Source organism: Phragmites australis, chromosome 19 (assembly GCF_958298935.1).
Source record: "Phragmites australis chromosome 19, lpPhrAust1.1, whole genome shotgun sequence".
In the NCBI taxonomy this organism is placed as follows: domain Eukaryota; kingdom Viridiplantae; phylum Streptophyta; class Magnoliopsida; order Poales; family Poaceae; genus Phragmites; species Phragmites australis.
Window position 1 is genome coordinate 9440772 of NC_084939.1, and position 13059 is coordinate 9453830.

Sequence of the window (13059 nt, forward strand, 5' to 3'; positions counted from 1 at the left end):
GACCGTTCAAATAGAAACTACGAAATTATATATTTGATTCGTACTATTAGCTAGGACAGTTTATAGCTAAACCTCTATAATATTTCCTTCAAACACAACACATCCCCTTTGCACAAGAGATAAATAAGGAATACACAATGCTAAAGAAAACACGAAAAAATAGATCCCTTAACACTCCTTCACACCTCATTTCTGTATACAACATATACTACCCACTCCAAAAAACAGTGCTGTAAACATTGCAGGCCCCAATTCCTGCCATTCTATCCTCCGGGCAAACTTGATGCCTCACCCAGTAGTCTGGAGTCACCATGGTCCGCTTCTTTGTTGTATCCTTATGCGGAAATCAAACTCTTTTTTGGTACCTACAGGCTACAAGCCGCCTACTAACCAAAATAGTACAACTAGGATCCGGCACATCACGTCATCTTGCTTTGGATTTGCCTGTGCACGTGCACGAGGAACTCAACGTAGGAAAAGCCGGCAGGCGCCTTGTCCTCTATCAAAAATGAGCGGAAGAAATCGCCTGCAGGTGAATCAAATATTTACTTAGTTAAAAGGTAACATTTCAAGGTTAATAACAGCCAAACTTCTAAGTGGTTCAGAAGACTAACCAGATGGTTCGCCCCTTCTGCAAAGTCTTAATCTGCAAGGCAATAGCAATGCATCAGTATCCAATAACGGAACTGTTTGAGGAAACCAGGAAGTGCTTTACTTACCTCAAGTAAGAGCATCTCTGGCGTCTTATTTCATTTACAACTTCATTAACCTTCCTCGAGAGTTCGTTGTCAAATTGCTCCAATACCAACTGCAAGCAATTGAATTGTTAGGTCCACTAGGACAATAAAGTAAGGTGCGGCATACCCTAAACTTCCAGAGAGATCAGTAGTCAGTTTGGTTATGTTATAGTGCAAAAGCTGGAACAAATCTAATAGCTTCAAAGATTGAAAGAGATACCATAAACAGACTTGCCTGGATTGGTAATGCAGCCAAAGAAGAGACACCGAATATTTGTTCCAGGGTGACCGGATTTACCATATTTCCTACATAAATTAGACCATCCTCTCCATTTTCCAACAAGTAGACCCCATCCTCTAGTACATTTTCACTATTGAGCATCAGGGGACTGGGTATAAGGGAATCATCATCAGCCTAAAAATAGTGTGCAACAATTTAGATAACTTATCCCTCTCAAAAAATTCATGATTGCTTTAATTAATGTGGCAACTTTTACCCTTGATGTAAGATCATGGATAGGAATCAATCTAGGAAACACCAACGGAACTGCTAGTACTACAGAAATTGAGGAGACAAGAGACATCCAATAGGAACGATCATCCAATCGCCCATCGTTTCTCAACCCTATACTTTTGACCAATGCTGAAAAAGAAAGTGAAGATGTTAAGAGGAGTCAATGCACATGAAAGAAACAAAGTAAAACACTCATCAGCGTAATCATACCTAAAGTATATAAGGGCAGCAGTTTTAGAGCCTCTGGGAGAATCAACTGTCCAGATGAGCTTACAGACGCACAATGCTTCCGGTAGGATTGCAGAATATTTATACATGTATTTGTTGCTTCCTCCCGTATACGGGGTAGTGGAGATGTCGGGATGCCATTAGAAGCTGCATGGTACAACAATGTCAGTCTTTTCCAGAATATTTCATGGGTGATGAGAATTAAACAAAATGGTTTCATTCAAGGTAATTTTGCTCACAATGTTTTCTCAATAAGCTGAATAATTATGAAGCCAAAAAAAGTAAACACAGTCATGTGAAAAGGGTCATCACTGTTTTACCTTGTTTCAGGAAGCATGCAAATTGTGTCTCCAGATCAGCATATCGAAAAAGGTTGCTAAGCATACTTGTGCATGAAAGTGAGAGGTTTATAACTCGGATCCTTCTTTGCCCATATACAGTGGTGTAGAGAAGCGCACACTAAAAGTACCAGGAACAGAATGTCAAGAACATTTTTCTAATGAGGCAACATGTGTGATTACATATTAAGAAAAGTAACCATTTAGCACTTAATCCAACATAAAATCAATACTCATGCTATGACTCATATCAATATATCATTAGCACAAACATGAACTAAATGGGGCAAGTGCTAGTCTTGAAGGCAAGTAAAAGTACTCAGTTTGAGAACTCATATCAGTATGTCAAAAACCAGGCATAAAATGTCATTAATGATAGATATTAAAAATCCTTTAACTTTCTTGAGAAAGGGTCCGGATTTTCTACAATTTTTTTTTTGGGATTAATAGAATATTTTAAGGGAATTATTCAATACTTAAAATCATTATGCATCAAAAAAACAAATCTTTTTGACACACTAGTTAGTAGTGACTGTCTGGGCAGGTAGATGGTTTTCCTGGGTCAATTGCATCAGTCTTAAGAAGATAACAACACAGCCTAGGTTTCTCGGTCCAGCATTTTCGGGCAAGTGGCCAATCTGATTCTCATAACTAAGCTAGAAAGTAGCCGGGACCAATACTGGCAAGTGCAAATAAGCAATACCCTCATACCAGTTTACCAAACCCTAGCAAAAAAATGCTATGCAAGTACTAATACACATGGAATACTTGCTACTCATTTATTATATCCACTACTTCAAGCCGATATTTTGCTGAGCATTTCTCCTGACAGAGCATTCTCAACTATCTGTGCTGCTACTGTCATACTTCACTAATCATTACTGAGAGGACTTGAATTGCATAACACATTTATCATGCAAGAATTATTCGGAACAAAAATAGACCATCAGCCAAGGAAAAGTATAAAGAAAAATCCATTCCATCTCATCATTACCTGGAAGCCACATTCCAAATTTTCTTGTAACTTGTCATCATGCTTAAACGTGACCATTACAGTTTTATCAGAATCAATCTGCACCACAAGAATCTCTTTTAGAATAGAGAAAGGAGGGAACTATAAAACAGAACATAGGACTGAATAAGAGAATGATGTATGGTAATAACAGTAATATAACAGTGTAAGCTTCAGATGCAAGGCAACATGATTTTCATGTATATTATCTAAACATAACGCCAAAGAAATTTAAGCCCTCTGTTAGTTTCTAGTATGGCCTGTTTTTTCAGCAAGAACGTAATGTGCAACCAAAAGAGCTACAACAAGAACATGATAATATAAGGTTTGAGGTACGTAAGTTCAGTAGCAGTACCAACATATGTCTTGCTATTCTTTATCAAAGCAAATTAATATCAACATCCAATTATATAATCAAAGCTTCATATTGCAGTTAATGATGATAATCTAAACCAATTTTACTGTGCACCAGTATTATTTACTGACCGCTGGAAGATCAATGTCAGTAGGAACACGTTTGCAGAAATTGCCAAAATAGTCCTGAACTTGAAGGCCCTGATGGCAAGTTGAGAGAAAGAAATAAGTCACAATCAAACTCTAACATAAAGCGCTGAAACAAAATGATCTGACATGAAGCCCACCTGACTGCACCTGACACGCATAACAGCCTCAAAACCCTGAGGTCTACTGATATTCCATCTGAGATCATTGAAGAGCTTGGCTGGATCTGAAAGAGCCGAAAACGGATAATAGTAGTAGACCTGCAAAGAAAAAAGATCTTTAGAAGATTCTATCAGAAATAATCACAATAAAAAATTGTGCTTAACAAGGGTACAGAGCTGAGATGTAAAAAAAGATGGGACAGAACTAAAGATGCAAGCCCCTTAGATATTAGAGGAATACACTGTTTTAGCAAATGAATCAGGATTTTCCGCTCTTACAGGAACCAATTATACTGTTTCTGGAACGAAAAAAATCTCGCATGCAGAAAATATTATGCTCCCAAGTACCTCTCAAAGTTTCACGGTTATATGTGAAATTGTTTTGGGACAAAGAAAAATGGAAAAGGTTCACTTGTCTTTTCCTATGTCCCAGGTATAACAATATTTTTTCCACAACATTTGTCTTTGGAACAAATGTCTTTCCCTCAAATATTTTGGAAATCATTTGCTAGTTCTCAAAGCGTATTTCAGTTGTAAGCTATTCAGGCAAGACAAGATGCCTCCCTCTGCATGGCGAGATTCCCTGTGGGCTAGTTTGCCTGGTAGACAAGTGCCCCTCCCTTGAGGAAAAGAACCAAACATGCCCTAACCGTCTCAAGCACCTCAAAATTAAGAAACCAACATAATCATTCAATGGTGAATGAAACTTAGATCAAAGGACTATAGCTCCGATTGTAAAGTCATAATTATGTTCACACTTTCTATGAGTACGATATACTTCACTATTACTAAATGAAAAGATACATGCATGGTAAGGCCCAATTCTAGCAATGGTCTCTTCAGAAACTACTAATGCTCAACATTGTTTACAAGCATTAGGGAGAAAGCATACCCGGCCACCTGTAGTATGGGGCACAACAGATATCGAAGCAATATCAACATAGGATTGGGTGGTCAAGAATACATCCACACAGACCTGAAAAGAGGGGAAGAAATAATTCAATAAAACAGCATGTCGTCACAACATGTCAATTGCTAACCAAGAGAAACAAAAAACTTAAGCAAAGAAGATATCATGCCTGATATTCAGCAAATTCTAGTGCCATTGTCTTGAGAGTACTGTCAACAGGTTGCAGAAGTTTATGGGCTTCCTGAGAATCACACAAAAATTATTACAGTGTTAACTGAGACATTTCCAATAGAGTAGAATACACTGGCAGTCCTTAAACTTGTCCGGTGATGTCATCTAGGTACCTAAACTCTTATAATGCATATTTAGGTCCCTAGACTTGCTAAGTGTGTCACTCAAGGTCCATTCACCCTAATCAGCATGAACATGTGCTCCAGATCCAACCAATAGCGTGCCACATGAGCAGGTACATGCTAATTAGGAAGGTTTGGATCTTGTGTAACACCAAGTTTAGGGACCCAAATTTGAAATTTAAGAGTATAGGGATCTCGATGACACCATGGGACAAGTTTAAGGACCGCTGGTGCACATGTGCTCTTGATGCAACAAATATATGGAAGCAGATCGTATTTGTACTATTATGTAAGTGAAGGCAAAATAAGTTTATGAAACAACATAAACATATACCTTATCACCAGTTGTAATATTTGCTCTACCTTCAGCTTCCCTAGCAGATAAAGAACCAACCCCAAGTGATGGCAGCACTGCCAGCAATGCACATTGTTAAAAATAAATAAATAAAAGGTCGTCTTTAAGTTTGAGACACAAAAAAAACTGCACAATCTCATAAAAAGTATTTTTGGGTAAATTAACAGCAACTAAAACAAAAGGCTAATACATAACAGGCAAAAACGCAGACGCAAGCCCTTTTCAGGGCACTGAGTACAATTTTGCAAAATTAGGTAACGGAAAGCCACAACAAACTATCAGTGCAACTATTTTAGAAGGACAAACTTCATAAGCTGACTTAACAACTATGTAAAATGTTATTTGGCTTATTTAGACCATATAAACAACTTATGTGGCCGGTGTACAGCATTAGGTCATTCACATAGCACTGCCATTCCAGACTGGTACTTAACAGGCAAAATTTCCTAAACCAGAATGCAAATATGTTCACTCGTTACAAAAGATATAGATAATCAAATTACAACCAAATGAAAATAAAGCTCACCAATTAAGCCAGCATGCATCTAAAACATATGTACCCAAGTAAACTAAAGAATAACATAACATAGTCGGCATAAATACATCTTGAAATTGTCTTATCTCTGATTAGTCTACGAAGTATACCTGATTGGAAAACAAGAAGTTTTCCGCCAGTAGATTTCATTGCCAGGAAGCCAGCCTGCAGAAAATAGAACAATAAGAGCAAATTCATCCTACCAACTATGAGAGTACAAAAATCTGAAAACAAGAAAGTTAGTTTACATTAAAATGATGAATTTGGTCCATAGCTCAACAAGACCTCCCAACTGGAAACAGAACTATAACCCATAAAAGGTAAAACTAGTACCTTCATAGCTGCGCCAAAAGCAGAATCAGCAACCTTATTATTCTCAAACATGTTCGGGATGCTTTCCAGCAATTGCTCCAGATTCTCCCGGCACTAAAATCACAGATAAAAGTAGGAAAGATAAAAATGTTTTCAACCACAAAAGGTTTATTTTTAATCTTTATGAAAAAATTAAATTATAATACTACCAAATTTCATCTGCTCATATACAAACCTCAGAAACTGGGAGGATAAGATCCGTTTGAAGAGGTGTATATACGTCTTGAACATCAGGAACAATAAGCATCAATGGCTGCAAGGGAAAGAAGGTTACATAGTCATAGACAATTCATATATCTAAGATTCAAAAGCAAACTGTATTAAAAAAGGAGATAAGAGATGACATAAAAGACAAGGAAAATTATTATACACTGTATGTTTCTACATATATATACACAGTCACTTGAAACATCAAAAAATGTACACAATTCCAAACTTACCGACAAATTCAAGAGTTTCATTACCCAAAGGTAAAAAGGAAAACTTGGAGAAAATTTAACATCCCACTATTTAAGGGTTAGAATGTGATAAAGTGGTTTCGTGCCCTGCTGCACTGCGCTGTGGAATATCGTTAGGTATGCGAATATTAACTTTCCATTCAGATCTGCTGTTATGGATCCAAAAAAGATGCTTCTAACTAACTGGTACATCCAAAACTAGAAAAAGAAATATGCTTTTAAAAGCAACTGCAATGCCAAACAGAACATAAGTCCTGAAGCAGAGGTGTGGTATACCTGCTGCTGAGCACGTTTAAGGCTGTAGAAGTGAATAGCAGAATCAAATGTGGCAATTCCAACCATTGTCCGAGGACCTTCCTACATAAGACAGAAAAAAAGACAACGTTGCAAATCAAATTAATGCCTTAAACTATGTAAAGAAAATTAATCCATCAAGTTATAAAAAAAAAATTATTGCCACTAAGGGACGTCTGTGATCAAATGTTTTGGTCTTTGAACAATTATGTTATACTTAAGTCAATATAGATTTACAGATATATGACCTCCTGATATGCTTTTACTTAATTCATGCCACAACAAAATGATTTTCACTCAATGTAAGAGTCATTGCCCACTATGGAGCCGTCAACAGTCAACTAGATACTCAACAGCTCCCAGGGTAACAACATATAAAATTAAGATAACTGAACCAAAAGTAGCACCATAAACCTATCTAACAATACTCAAAACTGATTAAACAATAAATAGTCAGAATTAAAGCAATTACTGAATGATATGATTTCATAAAAGCTACACTATTCATTCAGGCAATATAAAAGTTATTTTATACATGAAATCATATAAGAAACTACGAGGTGTTATGTGTGGGGTTACTATTCACACGCGCGGGATTACTGTTCACTCTCTTGAACAGTAACCGCGTTGGCATTAGGACTTCGAATTAGGATTTATCTATTCGGTTTGTTAGTATGAATCAGATTCAATTAGAGATAAGATTAGATATCGGTTGGTTTAAATCAGATAAGAGTTAGAGATAAGTTAGAATTAGATTTGAATAAAGTCTTTGTATGCCTATATAAGGCACACGGCTGCCACCTTTTGTAATCAAACAAAGAAGAATTAATCCAGTCTCCCCTAATATTCTGTCACCCCAATCTATGGTCTAATCCCTCCCCTTGCAGCCGACGTCACCTGGCTATCCTCCCGGTGGATGTTTACCCTAACACGAGGGCAGAAATTTCTTATAGTAGCTAGGGCTGAAATTCAATTTGTCACTATGATAGTAGCTCAATTTGTCACTGATGGCAGCTAGATTGTCATAGTAGTGATTTATAAACCCCCTGATAGTCAATACCCGGGTTGTGTGGTGTATATCTGTGGTTCAAACAGACTAACAGAGTCCATTAAACCGAACTTACCGGCAGATCTGAAATAGCCTGGGAAATAGCACTGCAAGCTGCAGCAGTTGCACCAGTTTGTATAGCATTCATGGAGACATCAATAAGGAAGAAATATACAGCAGGCATTGGATCACGAACCTGAAAATTTATTATGATGAGTTTTAATTAATGGCATATCCAAAGGGCAAAGCGAACAAAAAACTAGAATACAACAGCAGGACAGTGGGCTGATGAAACACATTTTCTCAAAAAGCCTACAAATCCAAATTTCATAAATTTGCCTGTTTTAAGTGGACTGAATGGCAGCATTAAAAAACATAAATAAGATTGTAGCATGAAGAAAATACACTACAATGCTGATATTACAAGGAGTTCACGGATTAGATAAGCACAAACCAGAAACTCCTTTGTAGCAACAAATTCAACTGTTCCTCTACATAACTCAGGCCTGTCATCAGCATCACGTCGCCTACCATCAGGCCCTAAGTTGCACATGTACTCCCTAGGAGTATCATTGCTGAATCCTGCAGAGTTGGTGCATTATACATTGAATTTAATATGTGACATGCTAGACAAACTAAAAAGATGCTTGTTGACAAAATGGATAAAGTAAAAAAAGCAAAACAAAAAAGGTAACACTGATGCTGTATAAGTATATACTCAAAAGACAAGCTTTTAAGATAGTTAGATACAGATTAGAACGCCTTTCACTAGAGCAAAACACACCGGGCAATCTTAGAATGATACAGTGAGAATCTCATACAGGCAAGTTCATGGAATGTCAAATATTTCAGTCTTTTCAAGAGCAGAGGCAGGTAACAAAAAAATAAACTAAATGCAGTAAGTGGTAGCTACCACGTAATAAGCTTTGACGCAGAAAACTAATGAATTATAAATAATACTGAAATCAATGCATCATAAGCCCTTACCGCATAAATTACAGATGAAATGCCGCCCTTGATCAACAAATCTCATGAAGGGATTTATGTATGCTTTGCAACGAGAACACCGAATGGGTCCAATCTCTCCAAAGTCCACAAGCTAAAAATATGAGGCAATGAGTTAAGCTTCAAACTAGCAACAAAAAGAAATGTATCCCGCGGATTACTGACTAAATTACAGCAAAGTTTACATTAATGGAACTGCTGGAGTATGTTGTTAATAAACCATTACAGCTCCTAGAAATAAGATTACAAGTTCAATTAACCTTAAAAGAAACCAGCAACTAGCCTGCAGACTACCTAACCCAGAAGAGTGCAATCAAACACTTCTATACATCAACAGGAAGATCAAATGACCATCATGATCAGGAATAATTTTATAGTTTTCTCTTTTTTTTCTATAGGTTGAGTATGTTTGTAAAACTGCATACATCAGTGTGTTTATACGGTGGACTACATATGATCTAATTTGTTAACCTACTATAGCACTTCAAATTTAAAGCACCGGCTTAGAATTATGAGATCAAGACCAAAGCTGACCAATAGTAGTAATAGACAATAGTCCCAAGTTTTATTGATCTTTGTGCCAAGCTGCTAAACATTGGGTGCATGTACCAAAATAAGGGACAAATCGGACAATTAACTATTGATTAGTCAAGCAGCTGATATGGAAATAGGTTCAACCATATAGCCTATAATATTGACTGTTTGGATTGGCATCACCTAAGCTAAGAGTGGTAATACTCTCTTGCAAGTGATGTACTCAATTTAGACTCCTGATGATTGCAATGTACAACAAAGTATAGAAAAACATTTTATGTTGAAGCACATAGCAAAACACACTCCTTTAGTACAAGTCAAGAGCCAGAATAAGTTCTTGCAGATGGCATTTGTTCATTTTAATTTCAAAGATTCAATTATGTACATATTTCATCAATTTAAGTACTGTAAGTTGCATTTATGCAGATTTCATTCATCTGATAGCACTTCAAAGTGAAAGATCAACAATTGAGTTTATAGTAACTATCAAATAGGTCAACTAGTTGCCAAGTTTGCTTAACATGTGTCTAAATGCAGAGTTTCTCTAGGTGCAAGAAGTGACAAAAAAAGTACCTGAATAGGTTCCTCAGATGGGTGAGGAAGAGAGAAAGGTTGAACCATCACAGCTAAAGGCATGCCTGACATTGTCAAGAGATCACCTGTACAAGGTATCTGATAGAATATGTATTAGCAGCAGGAAATAAATACAGCAGAAAATTACATGCAATTATTAAACAAAGCTACCTGATTAACAGTGCATCGCATTAAACGAGGGCTACAGTTCCCAGTGTCCTTCACAATAAATTCGCTAGATGCAGCCTGTGTTCAACAAGTTAATCATATATAAGAGACAAGAACAGTTTTTTGGCTGCAACATAACATGAATGAATATGGACAACCATTTACAAAATTATAGCTCTAAGGCATACCGGGGGAACTGTTGCTTGGCCACCTTGACGGGTCTCATAAATGATGACTGATGCTTCAGACATTGGCCGGGGAATTTGATTAGGATCGATTTTGGATGGGGTTGAGACCTGGGTTCCAGCATGAGGAGAATATGGTATTGTCGGGGTGCCAGGGGGTGGTACCCCTTGTCCTAGTGTGTTTGGCAGCATGCTACCAGGGATGCCTGGCATTCTCATAGGTGGTTGCATAGCACCAGACCCAGCTCCCTACAATTAATTTCATAAAGCATGTCAGAAGGGCAACTTTTATGGTTCCAACTATCACAAGAGTTTAACGATTCAGTTCTTGGCTTCTCGCACACTAAGAAACCATATGCATAACAATCAATTAGGTTTCCAATTTTTCTCAAACTGGTATACTGACCAAACTCATAAGAGTATTACTTGTAAAACTATATTAATCACAACAACCATGGACTCCAAATCAAATTCTTATACATGTTTAGTACGTTAAAATAATAGCTACAGAAACATAGGCAACATCAAAACGTTGGAACTTCCATCAAACGCATAACATGACCAAATTATAAACCATTACAATATAATTTAATAGAGAAGCTAATCACTTTCATAAACATGTTTACAGGTTCAATCAATCAACATAAGGTTCATAGAACCCCATTGAAACTGTTGTCTGTTGATAACTGGAAGGTAAATAGTAAAAAGTTTTCTCACCTACGTTACATTAGAAACACCACAAAAAGAGTAAACTTTTACCATATCCAAATGTCACCCTCTCTAACAAAAATTAGATCTTCCCAACAAAACCCGACATAGCAACTCAAGATAAGGTTTTTATCACCTGAGATTGCCACGATGGAGGCCCAAACGCCGGCACATTAGCCCAGGGAGGTGCCATGAATGGTGGCTGCTGTGAAACAGGCGCTGATTGTGCCGCAAAGGGCAGCTGCCCACCAGGCCGGGGAGCACCAAACTGAGGTGGCCCACCGAACGGTGGTGCAGACTGCTGTGGAGCCCCAAAACTCGGTGGCATTGGCTGCGATGAGGATGCCGCCATTGCTGCAGGTTGTCCGGGGAACGCTGGCCGCGGCCCACCAAACAGCGGTGGCGCCGGCTGAGACCCTACGGCAGGAGGCCCGCCAAAGGGCGGAGGCTGTGACACTGACCCAGGGGGGCCACCGAACGGCGGCGCCTGGGATGCTGCAGCCGAGGGACCGCCGAACGGCGGAGGCACCTGCGACGCCGCAGCAGCAGGGCCTCCGAACGGCGGCGGCGCCTGTGACGCCGCAGCAGGAGGGCCTCCGAACGGCGGAGGCGGCTGGGACACCGTCCCGCGGGGGCCGCCGAACGGAGGTGCCGGCTGGGACACCGCCCCCGGGGGCCCACCAAACGGAGGCGCCGGCTGCTGCGACCCCGCAGCGGGACGCGAACCGCCGAAGGGCGGCCCGGCGGACGCCGTCGTCGGCGCCCGCACGAACGGCGGCGCGGGCGGGCTGCCGGGGAAGGTGGGGCGAGCGGCTGCCGGTGGGGCCGGGCGGGCGGCGAAGGCGGGCGGGGCGGTCTGCGGCGTGAGCCCACGCGGCGCGCCGGGAGGCGGGGCCGCGCCGCGGGAGATCTGAAGGTTGGAGAGCGCCGCGGGGAGGGCGCCCGCGGGCCCCGGTCCTGGGCCCTGCGCGGTAGGGTTTTGCGCGGTGAACGGCGGCGGCGACGAGGAGGACGCCATAGATCGCTGCGAGATCGATCGGGATCTGGGTGGCGAGGGGGGAACCGGGAAGGGAGGCGAAGCGAAGGAAAGGCGCCTCGCGTGCTCGTGTGTTACGTTTCGTGGCCGCTCTCGGTTTCGTATCGTGCAGATGGCCTACCCCGGTGCGCTCCCGGTCTCCGTTTGGCAGGCCCACATGTCATCCTGCGTTACTCTTTTGGCGGTCTGTGACTGGAGTGCGGCCGGAGCAATGAGGTCGTGATTACGTGGCGGGATCCTATTGGGCGCGTGGCGTGGAGGGTCATGAGAGCTTTGTCGTGGAACGCTGCTGACGACGTGGGACGGGAAGTTGCTGAGGTGTACAACGAGGGTGAGCTGGCGGGTGGCTGCTCCTACACAGGTCATACACCTGGTGGCAGGATTGTCTGTGTGGCGCACAAGTGTGTGCTACGCGCGGGCGAGGCCTCGGTGTGGCCATGGACTAAATATTGAAACACTGAAGGGAACAAAAATCCTATCATGAAGGGATTTTAGTCCTGAAGGAAAACCATTGAAAATAGTCTTACCACCCACGAGGATACTACAGATCTATTGGGGCATTCGAAAAAAAAATGAGAAAACTACATAGGGAAGCTTTGTCATTGTTGGTAGTTATTTGGTATGTATCTCATCATAGTGTTCTTGGTGCATTGAAGTCTAAAATGAATAAAAAGAACTAGTAAGGCATAGCTGGAAAAGAAAAACAATAGCCTTCTTGTAGCAATCGTTTTGACCCATCTAGGTAAGAGATCACATAGAAGAGAATAATGGATATCATCTCCAAACAAGAACAAGACATTACCAATATGGGAACATCTAGAAGCAATAGTTTATATTCTTAGGTAAACCTATGGTTGACCCAATCCAGTGCACTCGTATTTAAAGTTGAGCTAAGCTATAGACCAACAAATCAACAAGCGCATCACTGATAGCATTGCACATATACATCTCCAAAGTAAATACACCTACACTCGAAATTTGCTAAAATTCATGTGCAAAAAAGTGCTATAAAATTAACTGCATGTGCAAGACAA

General features: G+C 40.3%; 1 protein-coding gene across 1 annotated transcript; it reads right to left on the bottom strand.

Annotated features, from left to right (window-relative positions):
* On the bottom strand, positions 1-12116 carry LOC133900091 (protein transport protein SEC24 B-like). Its single transcript, XM_062341207.1, has 24 exons — positions 11126-12116; positions 10285-10530; positions 10100-10174; positions 9929-10027; positions 8804-8915; positions 8271-8398; positions 7893-8012; positions 6751-6831; positions 6192-6269; positions 5978-6070; positions 5755-5809; positions 5089-5165; positions 4571-4642; positions 4384-4467; positions 3471-3590; positions 3316-3384; positions 2812-2889; positions 1800-1938; positions 1462-1626; positions 1235-1380; positions 973-1152; positions 720-808; positions 615-646; positions 1-526 (listed from the first exon to the last, which is right to left on the bottom strand). Exons 1-24 carry the CDS (start codon positions 12005-12007, stop codon positions 420-422), a joined length of 3327 nt encoding a protein of 1108 aa, XP_062197191.1. The 5' UTR covers positions 12008-12116; the 3' UTR covers positions 1-419.
* Positions 12117-13059: the final 943 nt, after the last annotated feature.

Coding starts and splice junctions, on each gene's coding strand:
- LOC133900091 (XM_062341207.1), bottom strand. CDS start 12,007: ATGGCGTCCTCCTCGTCGCCGCCGCCGTTCACCGCGCAAAACCCTACC. Junction 6,071..6,191: donor TTATCCTCCCAGTTTCTGAG/GTTTGTATATGA, acceptor CTGTGATTTTAG/TGCCGGGAGAATCTGGAGCA. Junction 1,381..1,461: donor GCTGCCCTTATATACTTTAG/GTATGATTACGC, acceptor TTTCTTTTTCAG/CATTGGTCAAAAGTATAGGG.